Raw genomic sequence first — 27,714 nt, forward strand, 5'->3', positions numbered from 1 at the left:
GCGCGCAGGGCTCGGCGGCAGCGGGGAAGCGTGAGGCGGCGGTTGCTGCGGCCACAGCCACCCTCCCAGCCACCCACCCACCCACCCACCCAGCATGTCGGGCACCCGGGCGTCCAACGACCGCAGCGGCCACCCCGCCGCCGGCGGGCTGAAGCGGGCGCGCAGCGAGCCGGGCGGTAACAAAGTGACGGTGGTGCTGGGGGCGCAGTGGGGGGACGAAGGCAAGGGCAAGGTGGTCGACCTGCTGGCCACCGAGTCGGATATTGTGTGCCGGTGCCAGGTGGGTGCCGGGCCGGCTTTCTGCCACTCCCTCGGCGCTTCCCCACCCTGCGTTCCCTTCGGCTCCCGCTTTCCCCAGCTCCTCTCGGCCCGGCGCTCTCCTCTCCGTGCGGGTCCCCTCCGTCCCCCGCTGCTCCGCCCTCCCTCCCTCCAGCGCTCTTTCCTTCCAGTGCCGCTCCTCGCTCCTGCTGCTCTTCTCCCTCCCGCTCCCTGTCCCCAGTCCCCGTCCCTCTCCCGCACCCAGCGGCGGACGCGAAGGTGCCCGGGCGGGCAGCCGTGTGCCACACACACCCCCCGGCCCACCCCGCCTGCGCCTCCAAATGCCACCCGGAAAGAAACAAGCCCTGAGCTATAAATATAAATAGCTGACCCCTCACGATAAGCGACACTGAATCCCGAGGTGCGGGCGGGGCTGCCTGCCCGGGAAGCCGAGCCCCGCGGCCCGGGGTGCGGTCCGGGCTTGCGGGATGTTCCCCTGTCTGTGCTGCTGCTCCGGGAGAAGCGCTGGGAGCCGGCCTGAAGGCCAGCCGTGATAAACCTCAGGAGCCTGATAAAGTTTTACTGCAGGGGCTCTTTCGGATGGGCGGACTGTGTTCCCTGTAAAGCGCCTAGGAGTTTATTCAAAAAAAAAAAAAAAAAAAAAAAAAAAAAAAAAGGAAATTTAAAAAAACCCATTTCGAGTTGCATGAAAACAGGAAACATCTTGCATGGCTTTGTTTATATGTAATTTTGAGTTGAATAGATTGTAAGGATTCATAAAACAATGTATTTGCATAATATAAATGAAATTAGACATATAGGTGATTCCAAATAGAATAGTAAAATGGGTTGAAAGGGACCTTACGGATCATCCAGTTCCAATCCCCCTGCCATGGGCTGGGACATCCTCCACTAAACCAGGTTGTTTAAAAGCCCTATCTAGCCTGGCCTTAAGCCCCTCCAGGGATGGGGCATCAATAATGGTAATAACTTCTAATCAAACATTAGTTATGAACATATTAGACCAATACAGCTAATATTCTGTCTGTTGTCCCTTTAAACTATGTGAGCATGTTAAGAAGTAGTCAGTTTAGTCCAGCTCGGCTAGTATGTACCATGAAATTTATTCAGCTTTAAAATGCATGATAGCTACTAAAAAGCTACAGACATCCTTGAATCCAAGGTAATAAATCCAAGGACGTTTTTCTAATTAAGTATGTTATGTAAATAAATGTTATCATGCAGGTTAAATATTTAGAAGGTGGAGGAAGTATTTTCATTTGGGACATTAAACTCCCAAGATCTTGAATCACCTTGGGGAGAAGTTTCCCTGCAAAAGGTAGCTAATGAATATGCGTTACCAGGACCATACTTTTTTTTTCATATTTATTTCCCCCTTCCCTCGCCCAGTAATGTGTTACTAGGAATTTAAACTCAGGTCTTGGGATTGCTTTGGTGAGAAAAAAAAAATGTAAAAGTTTTAGCTGAGAAGGAGCATTTCATAAAGGCCCCTGTCAAACAGTGAGTTCTCATGAGGTTACTGTTACTACTGCAAGGAGTTGGTTCTTTTTCAGGCTCAGTTTTGTGGGGTGCTCTGAAGCTGCTTTCAGGAGAGATCTGCTGTCCATGCAGGGAGTGCCCCCAGGTGCAGCCTCAGGATGCCCTCTGAAGGATACAGGAGTGTGTGTGTGAGCATGCCACAAGGGTTTGTGTGTTAGCAACAGGCTCATGGCTTGGATGGTTTAATATGCTGCTGGGCACGTTGGATTGTCTTCCTGCAGCCTGATGAGACCAGGATGGATGGAAGGCAGGTGAAGCTAGAAAAGCGCTGGGCTCTTTTTAAGTGTCCCCCAATACATGGTGTGTGAGACTACAATAGCTACACTGGTGAGACTACACTGGTTAGAAGGAGATGTCTTCAGGATTAGGGCCAACTATAAGCATTTGAAAAAGAAAATATGAATCATGCTTTACTTTTGAGTGGCAAATATTATGTAATTTTAAAGATAATTCTTTTAATACTTCAATGTATTTTTTAATACTTCAATGGGTGTTTTTTGCATTTGGTAATTTTAACTGCTGTTTTAATAATTTAATATTTCATATTTTCAAAGCCAATCATGCAAGTAGCTAATAGTGTATGATTTTTGCCTCTGTTAGAAATGTGTTAAGGTTTAGTAAAGATATGCACATATTTAAGGAAGTAAACAGTATTGATGAGTTCTCTCAGTGTGATAATGGCAGGTCATTAACTTACAGGTGTAATCAGTTTGAGGGGAACTTCATTAATGCTGTGTAGTGCCATGAAAAAGCTCAGTGTTTGGACCAGAACTTTGCTGCTTTGCATTGCTCCTGGAAATTAAGAAAAACTTTCAGTGCCTTAGCACTTGTGTATTAGAAGCAATTTCTTAAACAAGAAATACTGCATGACTGACTTATTAGAGATTTTAGAGAAAATGTTAGAAAAACTTGCACCGGACATTTTTGTTAGAATATGGTGATTGACAGCATTATTTATTACCTGATGTCTTGTCCACTCAATTTTCCAAGACCTTGTTGGAAAGGATGTTGAACAGCTTGTTTTAGTCCTCAGTGAAAAGAAAGTAGAGAAAGCATGAAAATTAATACCTCAAAAATGGATTTTCAAGCCTAGTGAAATCATATCCCAGCTAGTGTAATTCTTCATCTTAGTAGGATACTCTTTGAGTTAGCCTTTTAAAAAAGGTGCAACCACCCTCCTTTCTCTGTAGGGATGTAAATTCTCTGTAGGGATTTTCAAATTTGAGTTTGAAAGGGGTTCTAAAAAACAGTAATTCCCTAATGTTTCCATGAAAGGAAATAACTCATTAAATGTTTCTCAAGTATTTTAATGTGCTGGGTGCATAAAAATAATCTGTGACATCGGTTCCTGCAGAGGAACTGAAATTCTGTTTTCTAGGATACTAGAAAAAAAGGCAAGCAGGTGAATGGCAATAAAAGTCCATCACAGGCACAAGGGAAGCTTTAAAGTATATTAAAAGAAAAATCTGCATTAAAGCCCCAGCCTCTGTAATTTTCCTGAGCATTCAGAATTTCACATGAATTGATGACTTAATTTGTTGACCAGTGCTTAGATTATACAGTGTGAGTTCAAAATAATTAGGTACACACCCTTCAGTGACACTGAAATATGTGACATTATTTAAATATGAAATAATAGTTCACCAGAAGTAATTGATTTAATTTCACCTTTATACTTACAGCATTCTTTGTGAAAGAGGATTTTCAAAAAGGTAAAAGATCTCTGAATGCTCTCATGAATGATGCTGTACACAACTTTTCACGGGCTGCTTTCATTAAAATACCAGATACACAGGAACACAAACCCATATAAAGAAGCAGAAAAGGCATTTCTAAATAAACTAACAGCAGGCTGTTAAGGAACTGAGTAGGTTGTATGGAGAACATAAAGAACATTTTTTTCCTGTAAACTGCTCTTTCAGCAAGCAAAGAATTTCAGAAGAAAAACACTAGAGGCTAATATTTCTTTCTTATTGTGGCCTCCTGGGGCATGGAGCTGTCCCATGATGCCATGCAATACTTTTAATCCCTGATATATTTTTAGGAAAGGGTAAAACCAAATATTTCAATGGTAAATATTTTGTTTTGATGTTTCTTTAAACAAATACGCAAAATCTGTTTTTAAGACTTTTAACTAAGAGAATATTTGACATAAAGATGGGAGTTCACTTTTTATGTTGCCTCTTAGCATGTTGTCAGAGTATCAGATGAAGTAATTTGGATACATCTAACATAGGAAGAGAGCTTTGGTGTTGTTCAAAACATGATTTCAGACTGTGACTTTATCTGTGGTAACTCTCATTCCAGATGTACATTTCTTGCCTCACCCCTTCCTTGTTTTGTGTCTACGTTCAAAGCTAGAGCTGGTGGCTGGTGTTAGCTACCAGGGTTTTAATTAGCTGATTTCTCAGATCAGTTTTGGAGGATGATCAAACAGTCACCTGTCCCAAGTGCCAAGGAGCCAAGGTGGTGTGCTTCCAGAGGGCCTGCTTGGACTAGAGCTGTTCCTAAAAAGTCACACATCATAAGTTCTCAGTTAACTAAGGCCAGCTGGTTGTCATGCAGTTCTAGCTGTTTCCTTAAGGTGAGACTATGTAAGGTACACTGCAAAAATAACTTTTCACTAAAAATGCCCCATAAAAAAATTGATAAAAAATTCAAAAGAAAGGAAAGATTTTCCAAAAGCCTAATGTGAAAGACTGGAATTCCATTGCTACTAAGAGTGTAGAGGCCCTGTGATAATCACCTCTACCTGTCTCAGGTCACATAATATTTACTGAATAGATTGTGAACCAGCTGCAACACAAATGCATGCCTTTCTTCCCTTCACACCAGCACCAGTGGCACTGATTCAGCAGCAGGGAGTAGGCCAAGACAATTCTTAAAAAATTGTTCAAGCTGTCATTTGGCACTGCTGTTTCAGCGTGCCCATGACAATGTTGGATGTGTCAGTCCTGTGACAATTTTGCCTTCTGGAAATTTGGAAACAATCTGCCTGATGTTATCTGCAATACTTTAAGAAGTGACTTATAAGAAGCACACCAAATAGTAAGAATGTGGCTGCATTAGGAGCTGTTATTAGATTTCTTAAGCTTCTCATATTCAAGTTTCTTAAAATATTTCTTCTATCAACACTATGATTTCAGGTTAAGAATTGCTTTATTTTCAAAGATCATCTGATCTTTTGAGGCACATGGACAAAAATGACAGTTCATGTTAATAGTGAAGAAAAGCTGAGGAGGTTGAAAAGGGTACCAGAAAAAATGCCTGTTAAGGTCTTTCGTGTTTGAGTAATTCAGAGTTACTTGGACTGAGAGGTTTAACCAGGTCATAAACCAAGGGTGTGGAGTGGCATATTTTCTCTATGTAGTGGATGTTAACAAGTTTGAGAAAGTTTTACTAGTAAGAAAAGCTTGGCAACATTTTGGGCTTGAGGAAGCATTGCAACATTAGGGAACAATTTAAGCAAGGGTGAAGGGATGTGCCCAATGCTGTGTGCCCATACAAGTAACTGTTGTATATTATTGTAGGTTTCCCTAATTCCTTGTGTTACTGTTTAAATGAATACAATATTAATGCCATCTGTTTTAGTAACAGTGCTTTGAGGAATACAAATGAAAATACTGTGGGCAAGCAATTGAATAATAAAACTCAAACGTGGCAGAAATGCCAGACCAGTAGTTTCTCTGGGCGCTTTAGGTGCGAGATGGGGAGGTTTCCTTTGTTCCCCTGTTGCTGCTGACAGGGCAGGGGAAGCAGCCACACGTTGTTGTGACTTGTCCCTATTGATCATGGGCTACTGGAACTGTTTGCAACAGGGATTAAATTATGGCAGTTTTATGTGAGGTTTGTATGGAGTTACAGGAGCTTGTTTGCTGCTGTTTTTCTGTGTGTGTCATGTGTTGCACTCCTTTCAGTGAGATTTAACTGTGATATTTAGTGTAGTTTTTCCCTACAGGATAAAATAACATGGAAAGGCTTTAATCTCCTAATGATTTAGTGCTTGATGATCTTCAGTGAAGAGATTGATGACCTTGAAGTCATGAGTGTACAGTGACTGTAGGACTATTGTTTTGATTTCTCAAATGTTTGGGAAAGTTGATAATGCCATTTGCATGTACACTCATACAGGTTTCTAAGTCATTTTTTGCAAGATTCCCTGTAAAAACACAAGTAGGTTTTATTTCACTATTCAAAAGAGGAGAGGATTTAAGTGTGTTGTTTCTTTAGCTACAATAGTCTACCCTTCCAAACTTGAAACTTTTTTTGTAGCAATCTGTTGCTTCTAAGGTATTTTATCCTATTTTATTTTTCATTATGTTTATACATACTTACATGCCACACTATATCATTTTAAGCTTTAGAACAACATGGTGACACTGCTATTTTAAACTAGCCTTTCCTTTGGGCATCAGCAAGATCATCTCAGGACCACCAGGATTATAAATACTGTATGAGAAGGTCAGGTTTAAAGTTTCCAAATCTCCATAAGAAAGCAAGCTTAATTTTCAATCCCCTTTATAAAGCCTGATGAATTTATTATCCTATACAAGCATCAAAAGAAAACAGCTGAAAATTAAACTGAAATTACATCTGTTCTATTTCATTCCTGTTCTTAACTTGTTTACAGATATACGAAAAGTTATGTTCATATCCTTGGATCATATTACTTCCCAAAGGGACGTGACTATGCCTCTTCAGCAGAGAGAATTAAAGACAAGCAGACTTATCTATGTTTTTTCATGTTTGATTTTATTTATTTTAGCATTCTGCTAGCATAAGAATATTTTTTCCACTGTAGCATTTTCTACTAATACACCTTGAATTTATATTCTTTGCATCTGTTGCTGGAGTAAATATGTATTTTGTTATAGTGGTCTGTTGTGGCATGTTTTGATGCCACTTGACAAAACAATGAATTCAGTTTGAGAGAAAATCACCAGTGTTTGTCTAGTTTGCCTATGCTGATTGTTGTTTGACACCTGAGTTGAATTAGACTTGGCTTTTCCAGTTGCATTTTTCAGATGCTTAGGAAGACCAAGGTATCTGTATAAGTTAGGGTCATTTTTTGCAGTAAAGAAATAATACTACATTATTGGTGCAGTATATGATATAAGCTTCAGGGTTTTTATTTGTGCTACAAATCATGTTATGTTTCTTTAAGGGATCAAAAATCTTGCTCAGTTCTTCTCAAGAGTGTTTGTGTTTATAATCATACTAATTATCTCATGAGGTTATAGAAGGTCTCCTCCCATGGGAGTTTGAGACTTTTTGAAAAGATCACTGTTTTAGTTGGGACAGTGGGATCCTATGGATTTTGCCCCTTCTTTGAGACAGCAAAGGGGCACACTTGAACAGAGCAGGAGTCAGAGAAGTTCTGTGCAGAGTTGTTTGTACTGGAAGTCATTAATGCAACATAGTCTTGGGAAAGAAGAGCCAAACAAACTAGATTTGGCTGAGGGTGGTTGAGGTCTGGAGATAAACTTGCAACTCAGACCAGTTGTTTTTCATCACCACAGCTTTGAAAATCAGCATTCCCTCAGTTCCTGTGGTCTTAAGGATACTTCTGAATAGTCTCAACCCACCTCTTTCCTATGGGTTGGGCTAAAAGATAAAAAAAATAGTTATGGTCCACCTCTTGAAACCCGAGTAGGAGCGAGTTGGATGTTACTTGGCAATAATTAAACTGGAAAAAAAATTGGAAAAAGAATTCCAGTAAGGGAATCTAACAAGCACCTATGGCAACAACCTTCCAGCTGGAATGTGCAGCACTTCCAGTCATTGGCAAGAGCGTTCACACACAGGTGATTCAGTGAGATTGTGTTGAAGGGTCTACATGTACAAAGCAGTTAATGTATCGCACTTGTCTGACTGGATTTTTAATACCAATGATGCTCAAACCTCATTTGCAGTGGTGTAAATAACAAGAAATCCTATGAAAGTCAATGGATCTATATTATTATAAAGTTCACATCAGAGCCAGCTATGCTGGTAGCACATATTAGCTACATTTATTCAAATTAGTTCCAGGCAGTTGCTGATGTAAGTTAGAAATAGCCATTGTTAATTAAATTGTAAAGAGAATAAATAATTTATGTAAAAATGTTCCTTTTTGTTTATTCACATAAAAATTCCTATAATAAACTGAAAAAAATTACTCACTTCAGGTAAAAAAACCAGAAGTGTTTTGTAGCCTGCTTGGTAGTCTGATGAGAGGTATTTGGCCTGCAGATACAGTTGAATTTCAGAAAATGTTTTGCTCCATTGATGGATGGAATTTGTATTACTGGGACACTTATCATGAAGAGAGAGAGAGAGACAGGAGTCACAGCGTTTGTTTTCAGATGAAGGCTTCTCATGCTAGTGGCTGGTATTTCAATTCATAGATTATAAATTCATATAATAATGCCAGAGGGGATCAGCTTGTAATCTTGTCCCCGTACCAAGGACACAGTATTCTAGTGGCAGTTGCACGACTGCCAAGAGGAGAGGTAATACAATCTTTCTACTCCTACTTGATATTCCCATTTATACACGCGAGGTTCGCCTCAGGCATATCAGCTAGTACTGAAACTGTGTTCAGATAGCCCCATGTGCTTCCTAGCACAGATATCTCCTTGAACAATGTTTTTGTTTCTAATTTGTTTATTCAAAACCTAGTTGTGACATTTCATACATTCACTGCATGTAGCAGTGAAGGAGCTCTGTGTGCTGCTGGTGTGTCACTCACACCATGGTGATGTTGGCTGCAGATCTTCAGTAACCAGTTTCTGTTGTTTCCCTATTGTTAACTGGAAGAGGATGAGACCTCATCACTGTGGGACCCATCAAAAATTTCTTGTTCACACTCTAGTTATAATTTGAAACAATCATCTGGTTTTAAGGTTTTTATATGTGGTTGGATGATTTTTTCATATTAATCTATTTAATCAAATTGTGTTCAGGCATTGTGAGGAGCACTGGGCAAATGAAGCATGTGCCAGCCAGGAGAGCAGGTAACACTCCTCCACACTACCTGCCTGGCAAGAGCAGACAGAAGCACCTGTGAACATAGGATGTATTTCCTTTCTGTTCAAACATGTATCATTAGGCTAAGTGGGAGAATTGAGCTCCTGCTGCAAGTACTGAACAGCCTCACTGCTGCTCCCAAAAGAAATTCTCTGTCTTGGGATGTTTTGGCTGCAGAAAATAGAGATGATTTTTAAAACAATACAGGCCAAACCAGCAGCTTTTAAGCAGTTTGGAAGGTGGGTTTGTTTCTTCATGGCTTTTTAAAGTTCTACTATGAAGACAATGATTGCCCTCTGGCAAACTGTTCATAATAATTATCAGTTCCCTGATGCTGTTTATGCCAGCTACTGTTGTTAACACTGGTAAAATATAGCTTCTCAGTTTAGTGTATTGATATAGTTCTGGTGTGCAAGCACTCTGGAATAGTAATCAATGTACATCAGTACATCAATCCAATACCACAAGTAGATAGTACATAAAAAGCTTGGAAATTGATTTTTTTTTTTTTTTAAGAAAGTGCTGTAGTGAAAAAAGACTCTACAATATTGCATGGGATAGTTTAGTTCCTCTAGTTTCTTCTAGTACAGGGACAATATGTAATTTTACACCTGGATTATAAAATTTCAGAAAATATAGATTGAAATCTTAAGGAAAATATTTTTATCTGAGTACAGTGTAATAATTTTTAAAATTTTTTTAAGTAAACCACAGACTCCACTGCACCTGTGGAAGGGGTACACGCTGGAGCAGGGGAAGAGTGTGAGTGTATATGGATGTCACTGGAACAGCTTCCCTCATGGGGCCTCCCTGGGAACAGCATTTCCTACAGCAGAATGGTTTAATGGGGATGCCCAGACTATACAGTAACTTACTTCTAGCCATACTATCATTTCACAATGCAGATCATGCCAAAATGGCACTGATGATTTATCTATCATAAGTTGTTGCCTTAACATTCCCTTTGTTAGAGATATTTTTTAAGAACTTCAGAAAATACCATCTTTAGGGACCTAGGAAACTGCAAATGTTGAAGAGAAATGAATTTCAGGTGGGCTCACACAGTTGCAGTGTACCAGGCAGCACCTTCAAATGTATAGCCTTCAAATAAACCCCATCTAAGATTTTAGGTTCATTATATTTTGTAAGGAGAAGAAATGGCTCATACAAGCCATATATTGACTCTCAGAAATGGAGTAAAATTAGAAAAGGAGTAGATGTCTTTAATATCTCAGCTGTTAGGCTGCCAGAATGCTGTTAGAATATCTCTGTAACTGAACACGAGAAATTACTGAGATGACCAGAAAATAAACAGGAAGTACCTCAGCAGACCACTGTAATGTTTTGCAAGTGTGGTCATGTCTCTTGGGTAATTCAATGCTCTGCTATTATTTCAATTATATTTATAAAAGTACAGTTAGTTGAGCTGTAAAAATATACCTGGGAAACAGTTGTTTAGGAAACACAGAACAGCAGGAGCAGTGCAAAATGCAGTTCCAGAGATGTCAATAGTGAAGAAATGCTGGTTTAGGTGGTCTGTCACTGAATTTTTGATATGTGTTATCTATCCAGAGGGACTGAAACTGTATCAGAGATTTTGGCCATTAAAGGATGTACAATATCTGATGGTGTTTCTGTGTTTCAGCATTTTTTTATATATGCCAACTTTCACAATCTGCTTGATTAGCATCCCTTTTTAAGCATTTGCTAAAGAAAGAGCATTTGTCTGGATGTCAGTTGTTCAGGAAGCTTTCCAAAAGCATAAACTGTCTTTCATAAGCATTCTCATACTAGTGTATCCCACCTTCTGAAATTTTAGGATACAAGAAAATGCCTTTGACTGTAATTTAGGAATGCTGTTATCTCAGATTGTGAGTCCTCAAGCCTGATTTCATTTGTTCATATTCATGTTGGTTAAGAAAAGCAGAGTATAACTGCAGCATTGTAACAACAAATACTTTTGAAGCAGCCTGGTTCGCCATTTTCTGAGGAAAAGAGGAAACTGTTATTTGTAGTAGAGGTTAAATTCGTGTCAAATTATAGAGTTAATTCTTTTAAAGTTTCCATCTTGCCATTGTCTATAAGTGAGTAGAAAAGGAAAGTGGGACTCCCAGAAGAAGTTACTAGCTTTTTTTCATCTTGGTAATAAAATAAACCAGTGTTTCAACCAGTGCAATCCACCAGAGTCAGACCTCTTAAATATCATGTAAAGTACTCTCCTGCCCGATTAATTAACCTTCTAGATAATTGAGTACTTTTAACTAGATCCAGATTCCTACAACTGGTTTATTATATCTGGGAGGCAAGAAAAATAGCCAGGATTCTCTGGACAAGTTATAACTATGCATTAGCAAGACATTTCCAAATCATTCCCATCCCAAGGATGAGCTATCCAGCAGTTTTTAAGTCAAATAAAATCTGCATGTACTGGGTTTTTTTCTGTGCTAACTCCTCAGCTCTCCCTTAGCAGATTATCTGTTTAAAATTAATTGTTGAGCTCAAATGTTCCAAAGCATGAAAATTGTTTTTATCACGTTTGCAGGTATATTTTCTAAGGTTCTCTATCACACTGCTTAAAGAACATTCTCTTTTTTTAACCCATAGTTCTTATTTTCTTAATGTTGTTTTTCAGCATTTATCCACATTTTGAAAGAATTTTCAGTTGCCATTTTCCTGTGTTTTACATACAAACAGGCAAATGAGTAAATGAAAAATAAGTTAAACTCTGGATTAAAGTGTGTTCTAGTATTCATTTTCATAAATGACTGTTCTTTCTCAGCATTTTCATGTAACTCTACGCATTCAGCCAACACTCTTTATTTTCTGCAAATTACCAGTGGCAGTCTGTTCCCCTTCCAGTAAATGCCCTCTTTCTAGATGGTTTAAATCATCCAGTTCTTGTATCAAACCCACAAAGATTTGTAATCATTTGGGAAAACAGAAGGCCTGTAGCACCACAGCACATGGGTAGTCAGGTTTCAACCTTATCAGTAGGAGACAAACTTACACTAAGACACAGCAGGAAAAAAACACTAAGCCTGCTGAGAAAACTGGACCTTTAATTCTTAATATTTCAGGTTAAGTCAACTCATGACCTTGGTTTGCTTGCCTCTTTCCAAACGTCTGTGTTGCCACATCATTCTCTTTTAAGAGTTTGTGGAAAAGCAGTTCAGTAAGGAAAATACCAGCTCCTATTCTTGGTTCTGGTAGGTAGTTGTGTAAGTCATGAATTGGTGCAGACTCCATAAAGTGGTGGTGGTGGTTACTGGGAAGATCATCTCTTGACCATTTTCTGGGGTGGTCCTGTATAGGGCAGGAGTTGGACTCCTGTGGATCCCTTCAGACTCAGGATATTCTGTGACTGACAAGGTCATTCAGTGAAGCTGCAAAGTCTGCACTTGCCTCCAACCTGACAAGAGAGGCTCTGTTTTGAACACCAAGAGAAGCAGTAGCTGCTTGTGGCTGGGCAGGTAGGAAGATCCTCCATTCAAAGGGAAATACTGGGCTTAAACTCAAGGAAATGTCCAGGTACAAAAGATGCCTAAAAAGGATGGGTTTGTGTAGGCATGTCAGAGACAGGACTCCAAGGGTAGCAGTTAATTCCAGTTTCTTTTCCCAGAAAGCTTCAGTTCTTGCCTAGATTATGCCACCACTCCTGTATTAACTCCTGCTCTGGCCCAGCCCTGCCTTGATTTCATTATATCCTTCTGCTTCAATATTCTACAGTCCTGCTGAACTCCTTTAACTCCCTCACTGTCCTGTCTGAACACTTTTTACAATGCCACAACATGTTAAGAAACTGTAATGTGGAGAAAGCAGTGACCGAAGGCATGTATAAATAAAAAGAGATGCTCTTGCCAAATAATCTGCTTAGAGTTTGGACAATTATTCTTCACATGTTTCTTTCTGTTGCAGGGTGGAAATAATGCAGGCCATACTGTGGTTGTTGATGGGAAAGAATATGATTTTCACCTATTTCCTAGTGGCATCATTAATCCAAAGGCAATTTCTTTTATTGGTAAGACATTTTAGAAATTATTATAAAAAAAGATACTGTGTAGTGGATAGCTGGAACTGTACTTTGCAGTAACAAGGAAAGAAAAACATGACTTGCTGTCAGATTTGCTTTAGCTTCAGCTGTTTGACTTTTATTTCACTGCTGCTTTAACATGAAGAGTTACTGTACTTTCAGTGCCAATTTAGTTTCCACTGTTAGAAAACTGAAAGCAAGAACATCTTATCATGTTCCTTCTTATACTTTATGGTAAGATTTGGACCCCACCCTCTACTTGCACTCTTTTTATACTTTCAGAAATATATGTGCTATTCTTTGAGAACACAAATGCCAGGACTTAGCTAAATAAATAATAAAAATTATATCTCACAGTTCTTTACTGACTTCCAGAAATAGGACCCAAAATGCAGGGCTCTACTTAGGAGGCTATCATCCAATCCCCTTTTTGTTCACATCACCAGCTGTTTAGGGTGATGTCGTGTTTTGCTATAAAGATACTTGGTGCAGATGGCATCATAAAAAGATTTGCAGCATTCACTGGACATTAAATTCATATTTAAATGGTAGGCAAATTTAAGCCTCTTGTCCAAAGTTTTGATTCTTTCTGAGAGAAATGATGTACAGACTGTTAAAGATATGAGTGTAAGTTCTAGTGAGTCACAAGAGTTTTTGTTCCATTTAATAATTTCCAAATGAACAACTGGAATCTATTAAACATATTTTTTCTCTCAGCTAAATATGGTGTGTTGTCTTGCTTTCCTATTTACTCCCTTGTCAATTAGTAATGACTATAACTTGAGTTATGCTAAATTTAGGCTGAGACAGCCTCTTGCATATATTTCTGACATTCCCAAGAAGGAGGCAGCAGCTGTTTCCAGCCCACTGCATCACTAATCCTCCATGTCTCGCCAGCACTGCTCTTTATCGCTCGTGGGTTCTATTTTGTAGCTCAAGAGCAGGGGGAAGGCATTGCTAATGTATCACAGCACTAGTCTGGGCTGAGTTTAAAACAAAGACCTGAATTTCGAAGAAGATTTAAATGCTATATACAGAGACTTGTCATTGTGGTAAGGTCAGGGACTTCTTTGAGCTTTTCCCTGTGAACAATTGAGGCTGAAGTTGCAGGGCAAAGTCCACCATGAACAAAGACAAGAATCCGCTTACCTCAGCTGTCTGTGCAGCAGCCTGGCATTCATGCCTGAAACAAGCCAGCTCTGCCTTTCCTGAGTTTAGCAACCCAGCAGCTGCTTACCCCAAATCAGGATTTATCAAAAAAATTCCCAAGATCATTTTGTGTGAGCTCTAGTTTTACTTCTTAAATAAAATTTTAGACAGGAAGTGTTTACAGGCCTTATATCCTAAAAATAAGTGGTTTATTCCTTGCTTTAAAATAAATCATTTATGTTCCCAAAGGTAATGGAGTGGTTATACATTTACCAGGCCTGTTTGAAGAAGCTGAAAAGAATGAAAAGAAAGGTTTGTATCAAGTAATTTTTAACCTACCTTTATATTGGCAGCCAGGTTGAGGATTTTTGTAAGCTATTTTCTGACCATAAGTATTCAATGCAGTAATAACATTCTGGATTTTAAATGAGGAAACAGTATTTAAAATGTTGAAATGTGTCGTAGTCTTTAGGCATATTCCAAAAGCAATCTTTTCATGGGTTTCATGGAGTTTTATGGCATTTGATTCCACATTTAAAAGAAAATAAATGCTAAAGTGTGTGCTAAGCTTCCTGTGACCTCAAATAGGGGTGATTTAATCCAAAATTTCAGTGCCCAAATATAAACTTAGTTGGTTCTGCTTTGAGCAAAGCTTTAGACCCTATGACCTTCCAAGATCCTCTACTTCTCTAGATTGTTTTATGTTTCTATATAGAAATTCTCTATTTTCTGATGCACAAACGGAGTTTAAGTGATGTATTTTGTAGCAAGTTAAACAAGAATATTTATTTAAAGAACTTTGTGTAGGCCACAGCACTCTGGCATTTAAGAAATATCTTTGTCCATGCCAAAATGAGAAAGCTGATAAGTCAAAAATGAGAAAAAATTCTCAACAGAAACATTGTTGCTATTGGATATTGTCTTGTGGTTTATCCATTTTGTCTACAGTTATTTTAACAAGAAGCCATGTAAACTAGCAAAAAGGTAGAAAAAGTGAAAGCCAATGTCAAAGCTCAACCAATCAGCACAGCTGAAATCCTACCTTTCTTCATTTTTTGACAGGTTTGAAAGACTGGGAGAAAAGACTGATTATATCAGATAGAGCACATATAGGTAAGCGAAGAGTGAAGGGGAAAGAATCCTCACAAATGATTGCTTAGCTCATGAGGCTAAATTACATTATTATTCCACAGAGCAGCTATGTATTTGATCTAACACAGCTTCTTATTATGTTCTGTAATCTGAAGCATGATAATGGAATCTGTGTCCGCTGAAGAGTGATGTTTTACATGTTTTTACAGTGTTTAAGGAATACTCCCTCTGTTTTCACTTGAGGAGGCCTGTGCACTGTCAATGACAGCAGAGAAACTTTGTCTTGAAATTATGGATGTCTGTGATTTAAAGAATATTTTTCTCCTTTGTTCTCTCACTATATCAATTTGATTTTCCACTGCAGTGTTTGACTTTCACCAGGCAGTAGATGGGCTCCAGGAAGTGCAACGTCAAGCACAAGAAGGCAAAAAGTAAATATTTTCAACGCCCTCGTTTCATTAATAGTTACGCAAATTTGGAAAATCGGTGTAATTTTGGAAAACAGAAATGCTGTGTGTCTCTGAAGAGCCTTGTTGATGTTAATAATTCTGTGCTTCTGTTCTGTTCCTACTTATGTTAGTGAACAAACTGTCAGCCAGACTCAAGGCCTCATGCTTTACTAAATACCACAAATATTAGTAATACTTATGCAAAGCCTGAAAGGTGCAATATATTTATTATTATAGAACTTTAATATCTTTTTATGTCTCAGACATCCTTCCCTGGTATATGATATACTGAAGAGCTTTGATAAAATTACTTGGCATAAAGTGTATTTTTACATGTATTTATACATACTGGGGGGGTGTTTCTTTTTACTTAGTATTGGCACAACAAAAAAGGGGATTGGACCAACATATTCTTCCAAAGCTGCACGAACAGGCCTTCGGATTTGTGATCTCCTCTCTGATTTTGATGAATTTTCTTCAAGGTACAACTATTTTCATTTGTAAATATTGTTTTAAAGAGTGATACATTTTGCCTGACAGATTTGCTTTTAAGGAGATGTTTTTAAATATGTGTCTGATTTTAGTATATAAATTGTCTAGAAGGAGAAGAAAACTGGAAAGACTCTGTGTGTGTGTATTTCCTGTACTTCACAGGGTTTCTCATTATTTAAAATGTAATTTTGAACACTGGGAAATGCACTGGTTGAGGTGTCAGAGTCCTGAGTATTTTCTCCCTGTAGCTTTCAGTATATACTGTGCATAATATAAACTGAGTTCTTGCCAAAGGGTCTGTGATTCTGTGACTATGTTCCTCATTGGTACAATCTCAATTCAATTTCAATTCTTTACAGATTTAAAAACCTGGCACAACAGTACAAGTCAATGTTTCCCACATTGGAAATTGATACAGAAGGACAATTGAAAAAGCTAAAGGTAAGGATTTATCACTCTAAATATTTCTTTTAATTTTAAAAGAAAAAAAAATGAAGTGTACCAGACATACTTATTGCACTAATTTAAATGAAAAATGCATATGTTCATTATTATAAAAGCTTTTAACAAACAGTAGATATACTTTGTAGTAGAATGTTCTCTCTTGCTGTAGGCATTAATGTAAGCTCTGTGGAGGATTTAATTCTCCTGTAATATTTTACTTTCTTGAATGTTATTTAAAATGACTGTTGTATCAAAGTAGTCAAGAGAATGCAGGGTGATGACTTCAATTAGTCCAGTGTCAGTGGGACTTCCTTGCTTACTGAAGAATTGTTTGTGGAAGCATGTTTCAAGATCCTGGTACTTTTTTTTAAATTGTCTTTTTACAAATAAATCCAGAAGAGCCGCTGGTAAAACAGCTTTCAGGAATATGTAGGAAAAGCGGACGTTAAAAATATCTCTTACCTTTCCCAAGTTTTTTCTTATACTTTTTTAGAGCTGACACCCTGAGGATATTTTTTTAACATTCAAAAGGACTGATATGTTTTTATTTTGGTGTTTGGACTAGTTCTAAGTCCCATTCTCAGTGTGGCCAGACTATAGACACACTACATAAAGACTACAGCAACAAAATTCAGTAGATATACCACATCTCTGTGAACAGAAATGACACAGAAATTATGGCATTCTAATGCCATAATAAGTCATGTTTTCTTATATGAGTGGTTCCGTAGATTGAAAGGAGTATAAACTAATGGTTATATCTTTCAGGAAAACACAGTTATTGAGGCTGGAAGCTTAGACTTATCTGTATGTTTTGTCTTTCAAAAGTGAACACAGTGTTCCCTGCTTCCAGCTATTGTCTGGGGAAGCTGACATTTGTACTCAATTTGCAGGGGTATGCTGAAAAAATAAGACCCATGGTTCGAGATGGTGTGTATTTTATGTATGAAGCTCTTCATGGCTCCCCAAAGAAGATCCTTGTTGAAGGAGCCAATGCAGCATTACTTGATATTGACTTTGGTAAGTTATATTCTAAATTCAGCTTAACTCCTAAGAGATCAGCTTTTATTTTGATTTGTGTTTATATTGACTTTGCAAACAGCAGGAAAATAGAGAAACAAAATAGTCTTTCCTTTATAGGAACAGATCTCCCAGAAGTAAAGCTCATTAAAACAGAAATTGTATCATTAACAGGATTAGTGCTTAGGGTTTAAATATTGATTTTTACTGAAGTTTATTCCAGTGCAGCTGAAATTTCACTGCAGATATTCTTGTCTTGATTGCTTTTAAATGTGTATGCACATTGCCAAACAATCCAGGTACTCATTGCAGTTCAATTTAGGTAATTCCTCTGCCATGGGAGGACATTAAACTGGTGCAGCAACTTATAAGTCTTGCCACTACAACTGGTCTCTGCTCTGCTTTCTTACCAAAAGTCTAATTAAATCAATGAAGAAAAAATTAAGGACTGAAGAGATTCTCCAGCCCCAAGTCACTGTGTAGAGATCATAAGTAACCTCTTAAGACTTAGACAATTTGTGGCAAATACAGCCACTTGTGCAGAGCATGGGGAATGCCAGACTGTGACCTTTACACCAGGCTCTCCATGAACATAATGGAAATAATTTCTGTGATACACAGAACATTGAAAAAAAAGCTTTACACAGCAGAAGCATCATATAATAGATCCCGTGCCTAATGGAGGTAGTATTGAGGTGCTTTTGAATTTCTCCCTGGTGTGCAATCCTTGGTGAAAGTTGTAAAGGATGAATGACACATAATAAAAAGAATTTGCCTCCCTCTTTGGCTGCTGTTCCAGTTTAGCTTTAAAGCCAAACATAGAAGCGAAAACCTTCTTTGAACTGATAAAAACCAGTCTTTGTTTGCCACCATTGCTGACAGAGGGCTGTGCTGCTGTGTTTTCCTGGCAGGCACGTATCCCTTTGTGACCTCCTCGAACTGCACTGTGGGCGGCGTGTGCACGGGGCTGGGCGTTCCTCCGCAGCACGTGGGGGACGTGTACGGCGTGGTGAAGGCTTACACCACCCGCGTGGGCATCGGCGCCTTCCCCACCGAGCAGATCAATGTAGGTCCAGTGTTACACAATGGGGTGTGCACAGCTGGCAGCAAGTGACAGCCAGTGCAGCGGGGTAAGGGTTATGCCACTGAAAAATAAGCACGGTGATAATAATGCTGAGCAATCACACCCATGAAGAGAGGAGAATTACATCGTGAACTTAAGGTGTTCGTCATGAGGGGAGAGAAACACGAGTGTGATGTTGTTACATTGCAGTGACCACACTTCTGTTGTAATGATCAATGTGAAAACAGATGTCATCATCTTATGTAACATCATTAGGTGTGTTTCAGTGGCGAGAGTTTGTTGTGGACTGGAACTGTCAGTGATTCCCAGAAGAGCTTAAATTACAAGAACAACTTCTGTGTTTAACAGTCTGTGTTCTTGGTGATTTATAGAATAAATGTGGTGGGCATGTCAGCCAGTCATGCACAAATGGGTCAATAAAAAAAAGGGGAGAGATTCTGGTTATTTTAAACTGCCTGCTGTATTTTCATTATCAAGAAACTAGAAAGCTCAGGATATTGATTATGAGCTATGCATGCAGCAATCTCTAGGGCAGTGCTCCGAATCTAATTTAAGGATTTAGTCACTGAAATCCTTTCTCTAATGGCTCAGATGAGTTGGTGGTATCCTTTGGGTTTATGAATCATGAACATAAAGTTTCTTCCTTCTTTATTTTTACCACAGTATAGCCATGCCAGCCTGAATGGAACAGCTGGCAGTCTCACACTGTGGTAGAAGCAAGGAGCCCTAGGTGTTTTGACCTAGACATTGTACAAGCATTGGTCTTGTCCCAAGCATTTACAGTCTTGTCCCCAAAAGCAAAAGATGTCAAAAGACCAGATGAAGAAAGTAAATGCAAACAAAATTTTATAATGGACTGATTGTCAAGAAAATCTTCCTGTTCATTGAAGAAGTGAGAAAAGTCTCTCCTTGGAACACAAAAGTCATATTAAATACATGATTTGAAATGCTAGTGATTGCAGTACAAAAATCCTATGCACAAGGGAATTTGTTATCTGCCTTAGTCCTCTCCTAGTAATTTTTTTTCCTGAAAAATATCTTTCAAATTGGAACAATTGTATTTTTCTTGCTATTCATCTATATTTATTTGTATTTGTTTTCAAGCCATGTTTTCAGTGAAGCACCATCAGCATTCTCTGTCTTATTCTAGGAAATTGGAGATCTTTTACAGTCCCGTGGCCATGAATGGGGGGTGACTACGGGCAGAAAGAGACGCTGTGGCTGGTTAGATCTTGTCATTTTGAAATATGCTCATATGATCAACGGATTCACTGCGTAAGCATCACAGATTTTGCGCTACATTTGGAAGTGATAATTTTGTGCTTCGCAGAATAAATATGTAGGTAACATTAATATAAGTCCAGTAAAGTGTCACATTTTAAGCAATACAATAATGCAAAGTGGGCAACTGAGAATTGTCTTAATGCTGATAATAATCTAATTCCTTTGACTTTTTTTTTCAAATTAAGTGATTTTGCAACATGATAGCTGTGATTTTTTGGTACATGTTTTCACATTGCTTTCATCAGATGGCCAGTGTACATAGGATCAATACATTAGTTTTCTAACAGTTTACTCTAGTGTTTTTGATCCAGTGCTTTCATACTGACTTGTGCCATGGTCTAAAACCTGTTGGGTTTGAGGTTTGGTTCACTCTATTGGATCCTACTTGTACGACCAATTCTGCATCATTTGGAGCCACTGCCTTGATAAGTGAAATTAATGGAGTGATACAAGGGTACAGCAACTGGCACAGCTTTCATTCCAGTTTCAATAGATTCATTTATTTACACAGGTGTAGTGAAATATTGTGTTATAAATTCTCCTTTTAATGGGCTAAGTTTTATTTTCTTTGAGACCAAGTGGCTTCCTTGGTTGATGCATTCAGGCAAACTTGTCCATATATGCAAACACGTGACCCTGAGCATTATTATATATTACAGACTGAAACATTATTTAATATCATTTATACTACTAATGTTACAAAGGAATGAAGGTCTTGTTCATTAATTTATCAAAAGGGGTTTTTAGCTTTGGGTTTTTTTTTAAATTGGATTTATATTTTGCTTTAACTTATGCAGCTCTAGTTTATGTGGAAAATTTTAGGAAGGCATTAGGTTTCTTTCCCTTTCAGCTCTGTACAATTACTGCACTCATATCAACAAAACTATATCCTCTCTGATAACTGTGATAGCTAAACAACATGGGGAGATTTTAAAAAGTTGAAGAACTGGCTCTATGGTGCTTCTTTCTCAAAAAGTCTCTTCACTTAATCCTTTCATTCATCATGTACTTACTGAGCACATATAGCCTGGACTATTATGCACATATCTGTCTAAATCCTTAGCTACTCAAATTTTTGCCAGGCAACATCTAGAATATTGTTTTGAACAATTTTACTAGTTTTAAAATGCAGTTCTATTCAGACCAGTGAATACTCCAGTGTCTTCTTGAGGTTCCATTTTTGTCTCCTGATGTGTTCATTCACAAAATTAATAAGGTTCATTAAACTGACAGCACAGCCCAGGGACTGAAAGGCAGGATGGGATCCTTCCTAATGAACTGCACAATTGGTTTTAATAACCAGACTCTGCTTGTTCTGTTATAAGAGTGTAATCAGTCAATAAGTCTGTCAGACAGTTGTTGTGAATCAGTAGGAATGACAGAAATAGTCACTGTCAGTGATGTCATGGGTCGTACCCATCCAAACCAGGCCCAGCAGGTGCCCCTTTCCACAGTCAGAGTGCATTTCCATCCATGCACTGACCTGAACACTGAGCTGAACCTGTGTAAGCAGCCAAGCACTTGGAAATGTCTTGTGGTCTGAGGAATATCTCAGTTGAGTATTCCTCCCAGAGGTGTGAATTCAGTTAGCAATAGTTTAATACATTTTTGTATTTCTGCTGGCTGGGCTGCTTGAGCTGGATTTGTGAAAGGGGAAAAAATAGAAGGAAAGTATTGAAAATGAGATTCATCATGTGTGTAACTAACTGATGTTTTTTCTGCAGTTTGGCATTAACAAAACTGGATATTCTTGATGTCCTTGATGAAATTAAAATTGGTGTTGCCTACAAATTGGGTGGAAAAAGAATTCCATATTTTCCAGGTAAGTTAAACTTCTATGTTCATTTTTATCTTTCCTGCCCGCTAAGCCAATTTTGTTTTTTAAAATCAGACTTGATTTCTTTTTCACTAGACATTCTGTGGCAATTTATGGAGCTGCAGTCTCTGTATAAAGATTGCTATACATATTGGCATTTTCCATTTACCTTGCATCTCTTTACAATGTCAAGAACTTCAGAACAAATAAAATCTTGTGTTAGAGCCTCTGTGTTGTGCCATTAATTTTTTTATTGGCAAAATTGAGGATCTGAAAATCAGCAAGACTTGAGTCAGTGAGTGTTTATCATTGGCAATAGCATTTAATGAAGCAAAATTGAAATAAAAGCTGTACAAAAATGAGATGGAAATAAGTAGAATAAAGCTGCTTCTGGTTAGCTTTATTAAGCTTTATTAACAGCAACAACACTGTGGTTAATAAAAACATATATTGCCCCTCAATAATGATTCATTTTTTAGATGTAATGATACGTAATTTTTTTTTACATTAATGATATTTTCAAGATATGTGTTACAGTCTCTGCCAAGAAAAGGGGTTTGTTCTGTTGAGCTATGCAGGATTCCAGAGGCACAGGGTGAACTGGCAGCAGCCAGCTCTTCCACCACTCTTGGTAGTTCCTGGCAATGAGAATTCCATGGGGGAAAAGCTTGTAGACATCAGAGTTTTTCACAAGACTGATTTAACCTTGTTCTGTACAGATGAAACTCTCTAAGACAGTAATGTCTTGTCTACTGTTTTATTCTGTGCAAATCTGAACCAAAAAGTGGAAGTACTGTAAACCTCAAAAAATCTTATTTCCTCAAAAATAAAATTGCAGTGTTGTTATTGACTCCATGTTGATGGCATAGAGTACTTTCTACAGTTTTTGGAAGAGGAAACTGTATTCCTAGATCCTCTTGAATCAGATTTATCTTCCTAAATATCAGAATTTAACCTCAATTAAGAATAAAGGGGTAAATGATGAATAAACCAGTAAAAATACTATTTCCTCATATATCAGATTTTAATTGTTGTATTAAGACTTTATTGGTCAAGAGCCATAGGTCTGTTCTCTTAAGGCAGGGCAGCTAAAATCAACTGTGACAAAAATTGTTCTTCCACAGCGAACCAGGAGATACTACAGAAGGTAGAAGTAGAGTATGAAACAATGCCTGGGTGGAAAACTGACACAACTGGAGCACGAAAATGGGAGGACCTCCCACCCAAGGCCCAGAATTACATCCGCTGTGTGGAAAACCATGTTGGCGTGCCAGGTACATTTCTTTGTAGATGTCCATATGAGGGTGCCACAGCAGATAGACACAGCTCTGTGAAAGTGCTCAGTTTGGTAGTTGGAAGTCACTTTATTTGGGCAGGAGGGAATGAAAGTACCTGTGGCTGGGCTGATGGGGGTAAATGACAGCTTGCCAAGAAGCAGTAAAAGGTGGTTTTCAGCAGGCAGGTCTGCAGTGCTGCAGCGAGCTCCAAGCTGCTGCTGGCAGGTATTTAACCAGAGAAAAGATAAACACGTGTTGTTCTTGGCAATTGGCCACCTTCTGTCAGTGAAAACTTAGGGGTCTGTGCACCATACTTCTGTATGTAGTTAGGCTGATGTCCTCATCTCCCCCCTTTCTTTTTGCATCCTGCACTGCATCCTTGTTTGAACTTAGATGTCTTTGTTTTGGTTTTTTGGGGGTTTTTTTGCATTCTTACTCATACAAGAAATTGTGTTGCATAACAGGTACAAGATTGCTTAGCCCAGTTCTTCCACTTTGGAAAAATGAGAATCTTAACATCAATCTGCAAAGGTCAAGCCACCCGGTTTTCTTCAAATCTATCTGCTAGAGCTGTAGATGTGCCAAGAGTTAGGTGTGGCATGAATGGTGGAGTCTGCAAGAGAATTTCCACAGTAACAAGCATAGACAGCTGGCATGTGTGCTTTTGTTTTCCGTAAAGCACCTTAAAGGTCACATCAGTGCAGTACAGGCTGGTTACAACCATGGCAATTCCTGCATCGGTCACGGATCAGGAACCATCTGATAGCAGAGACTGAAACTCAGAGAATGGCCTGTGTGTGGCCAAGGGCACACAAGGGATGTGTAAATACAGCTCCCCTTACCTTTATTCCTCTGGTTTGCTGTGCAAAGTCAGGATGCCTTGCTAGGTTTGATGGCTAAAGGAGACCTACCCACAGTCAGTTCTGTAGAAACCATGGACAATAAAACTGCAGTGGAACAGATGCAGTGTGGAATTTGGAGTGGCTGCTCACACTGGATAGTGTTTATAGTTAGAGCCTTGCATTTAAAAATATTGTAGTATGTAGGCATCACTATATCCTGTTCTACATCGTGCAGATTTCAGAGTCTGGCACAGCTCTGGCTTCCTCTCTGCAGGGATGTAGCTAAACATCCTGTCACTCAAAACAATTGCACTTAAACCTGCAACAAACATTCCTGACCTTCTATTAGGCCTTCTATCTGCAATGCTTTGTGTTTATGGTATCATTATTTCATGCTTTCAAACTTCAGTATACTGCACTTTTAGTCCAGTAGTGCAGCTGGAGTAGAGGGATTTTTGACAATGAAACTTCCTTCCTAAAATGGGTCAGTCTGTAGCGAAGCATGATGAAAGGTGAAAATTATTCCAGTTCATTGATTATAGTATTTACTCTCAGTAATTGTTCTAACAGATGTGTTTTCCTCCCTAGTTAAATGGGTTGGAGTTGGGAAATCAAGAGAGTCGATGATCCAGCTGTTTTAAGCAAATGAAGATCTTCAGTGATGAGAAGCACAACTTGGCGTTCATTGGTTCCTTACTGCTTCCTCTTGAAATGGAAATGCTATTTAAAACAAACAAAATCTTCTAGGAATTAAATAGAAAAAAACCCCATATATTCTGTATTGTTACATTTTATTTAAGTTCTCAGTAAATTCATTGTAAAATCTCCTTGGTGTCCATCATCAAAAAAGTCAAAAAAATATTCCTAACAAAATAGGGAAATAATGGTTTTTCAATTGATTCATGTTACTATTTGAAAGTACTTTACACCTATGTAGTATTTCTCCACGCTGAAACCACTATCAAGCCTTTTCCAGTAATTATTGGGTAACTTTAGAATTATGAAGCTTGGATTTTTTTCCTCAAATGTTAAAATATCTGTGTATCTGGGATGGCAGTACTACAACAGATACCATGCACTGAAATTGGTTGAATTATAAAGATTTTCAGTTTATAAAATACAGCAAAGTTAGATGGGTATTTTTGACTGCACAAAGCAAGGCAAACACAATTATGTATAATTTTTATATAATATTTTTGATAGCCTACTAAAATGAATGGAGAGCAGCTAAAATGTAAAATGTATTTATCACAAAGCCTATTCTAGTAACTGAGATAACATCTGTAAAGGGGCCAAACTGGAGAAAGCTGACCTGTTGAATAATTCTTTGAACTATTCTGTGTACTAACAGGCTGGAGACTGTCAGGGGTGTGGCCTTCCTTTTATGCAGTAGGAAAAGGAGTGAGTGAAGGTGGAAGGAAAAGAGTCCTCGGGGTACAAAACACATGAGGAGAGTGGAGCTGAGACAGCTGTGTTTTCTCCTTGAACCTGGGACATTTCTCCCTGCTAGCCCTGTGATTGAAGTTCCCAAGTTCTACTGTGGTACTCTGTTGAGGAACCTGGGACTTGTGGCTCTGTAAGGCTCTCTCTTCCACAGCTCACAGGTTTCCAAGAATAAATCAATGCATGACTCAATGATGACTGCTGCAGTATTTACACCCCTCACACATTTTGACCTTCCTCAGCAAAATGTAATGCCTATTTATAGAAGGGGATGACACATGGCAGCCAGGGCTGGGACATGCAGAATCTGTGGAGAGGTCCCAGAATCTTCAAGAATATATTTGGATTTCTTTGTGGATCTTCTGATTTGTAATGGTTATGCATCAAGAGCTCTCAAAAAAGGCCTACCTCTTGTAGAGGAAAAAGATCATTCTAGAGGCAGAGTTATTCCCTAACTGCAAAATTCTCCAAGTAGATGTTCCTTTTTTATATATGTCTCGGAGAGCTATAACAATATTTTTGTATCATTCCCATGGGCTGTGGAAATGGCATCCCATCCTCAGTGATGCCATTATGCAGTGTGTAAAAACAGCCCTTTTCTGACATGGTAACTCCAAGGGTACAAAACTATCCCACCTGGCATTAAAAATGGGGAAAAAAGGAAGATTTGTCAGGAAGATGTTGTGCCATACTCATCCCCTTTGTCTCATCTCACTCGATATCAAATAGCAGATAATGTTCACAGCCATTTGTGTCAAAAATCACTTTTAAAAGTACCACTGCAAAGCACTAAATGCAACTCTTTATGGATGTTTTGCTGCTTGTATGGCAGAATTCTTACACCATCCAGCTCTGGTGCAGTCTCTCCATGCCCCAGTTCATTATAGAGTCGGGCTTAATGCACAAGCAAATACCGTTTTTCTCTAAAAAAAAAAATCCAACAAAAAAGATCCCAAAGCTGTAAATCCTTACTTACTTCTGTTTTAACTCCTTTGTCCATCTTTGACAAATACTTTAATCTCACTGCTGCTGGTTTTGCAATCTGTAAAACTGCGATTAGTAATACATCCTCACCTCTTCATCACTGCCCTTTGGAGTTCCCGGGGTCAAGCCCTGCAGTCCATGATCTGAACTGAGGAAGAAGCTCTCCCCACCACAGTTATAGCTGTTCTGATGAAAGACCAATGAGATTTCTAAGCTTATTTATGTTTGCAAAGCACTTCTGAAAGGTACTTGCTAAGTGCTAATTTCACAAGCACTGTGAAGTGTGCCTCATTCATATGAGGTTCTTTAAGCATAAAGATGCTTGGAGATACAATAATTAAGTTTTGTTTTCACATGGCTTAACCCTGTGACATTTGCCTTCTGAATGATCTAGAGCTGTTCCTTTTCTTGGCCTCATCTTCCTCCATGCATTTGTGCTGGGAGGTTTCTGCTATATTTAAACTTTGGTTGATTTATAGGCAAAGTCCACAGTGACTAACGAGCCACTTGGTGTGCTGAATAACTGGATTAAATGACCAACTCTAAACTGAGTATTTGGCATATTGGAGACAATAGCTTTGATAGCATAATTTTCACAGGATTACTTTCCACCTAATCTTTTTATTTTTCATTTTTCCATTAAGTATCCATTAGATCCACATGGCTTGTCCTTGCTTTCAAGGATTCATCAGAAAACCCGGTGATGTTGTCAGTAGGATGTAACAGGCAATTATCCCATGACTTATTCTGTTACCATAAAAATAATATCATGCATTTCATTTCATAGCATGGATATTTTAAATAAAAGTTCTACTCCTATTAAATTTTACATGTGCTGTCATTGAGTTAAATGTGAATAAGTTCAGGCTTATATGAAAAGGCTCTTTAATCTACTGAGAGACACACTGCTTAATAGGAACATTTCAACATAAATTTCCTTTAATTTTGGCTGTTTTCCATTTATGTTATTTTGTATTGTTTGGAATTTCATTTAATAACAATCACTGTGATGAATTTAACCACTTCTTTCTCCCCAGCCAAATTCAATAATAATGGCTAAAACTGGCTGATGCATCATCCTGTTTGATATCTGGATAGAAGAATAAGGGAAGACGTTTACTGGAAAGCTGTAATTTGTGGTAAAGATTATAGTTTTTTTAAAAGTAGCAGTTATGGGTTCACTCCTGCACAGTAACATTTATGAGATATTTTCTGACACATACCCTTACAATATGGCCTTCCTAGTCAGATATACACTTCCTAACACATTCAGGATAGGGTTTTGAACCTTTTGTATTTGGCTATATATGATCTTACAGTTCTGGCATAATGCACTTTATAACAGAAAAGAAAATGAAGCATTTCCATAGTAATGATGTGCAATCTCTACTTACACCTTATGCAGATTTTTTTCAAATTATTTTTGATCCATACCTGTTTATTTTGTCCTTGAAGATGTATTAAAATAGATTTGAAGTAACA

The 27,714-nt window shown here is 38.4% G+C and overlaps 1 protein-coding gene across 1 annotated transcript; it reads left to right on the forward strand.

Annotated features, from left to right (window-relative positions):
- On the forward strand, positions 1–27,714 carry ADSS1 (adenylosuccinate synthase 1). Its single transcript, XM_030275098.4, has 13 exons — positions 1–280; positions 12,742–12,844; positions 14,255–14,317; positions 15,068–15,118; positions 15,462–15,528; positions 15,921–16,028; positions 16,398–16,479; positions 17,376–17,502; positions 18,414–18,568; positions 19,737–19,861; positions 21,595–21,692; positions 22,811–22,960; positions 24,394–27,714. The coding sequence occupies exons 1-13, from the start codon at positions 95–97 to the stop codon at positions 24,444–24,446; spliced, it is 1,368 nt and encodes a 455-aa protein (XP_030130958.1). The 5' UTR covers positions 1–94; the 3' UTR covers positions 24,447–27,714.

Source organism: Taeniopygia guttata, chromosome 5, assembly GCF_048771995.1.
Source record: "Taeniopygia guttata chromosome 5, bTaeGut7.mat, whole genome shotgun sequence".
Taxonomy (NCBI): Eukaryota; Metazoa; Chordata; class Aves; order Passeriformes; family Estrildidae; genus Taeniopygia; species Taeniopygia guttata.

Bases quoted from the DNA above. Each gene is read 5' to 3' on its own strand.
- ADSS1 (XM_030275098.4), top strand. From the start codon at position 95: ATGTCGGGCACCCGGGCGTCCAACGACCGCAGCGGCCACCCCGCCGCC. The intron at 14,318-15,067 runs GTTTGTATCAAG...ATTTTTTGACAG, and splicing joins TGAAAAGAATGAAAAGAAAG to GTTTGAAAGACTGGGAGAAA. The intron at 16,480-17,375 runs GTAAGGATTTAT...CTCAATTTGCAG, and splicing joins GACAATTGAAAAAGCTAAAG to GGGTATGCTGAAAAAATAAG.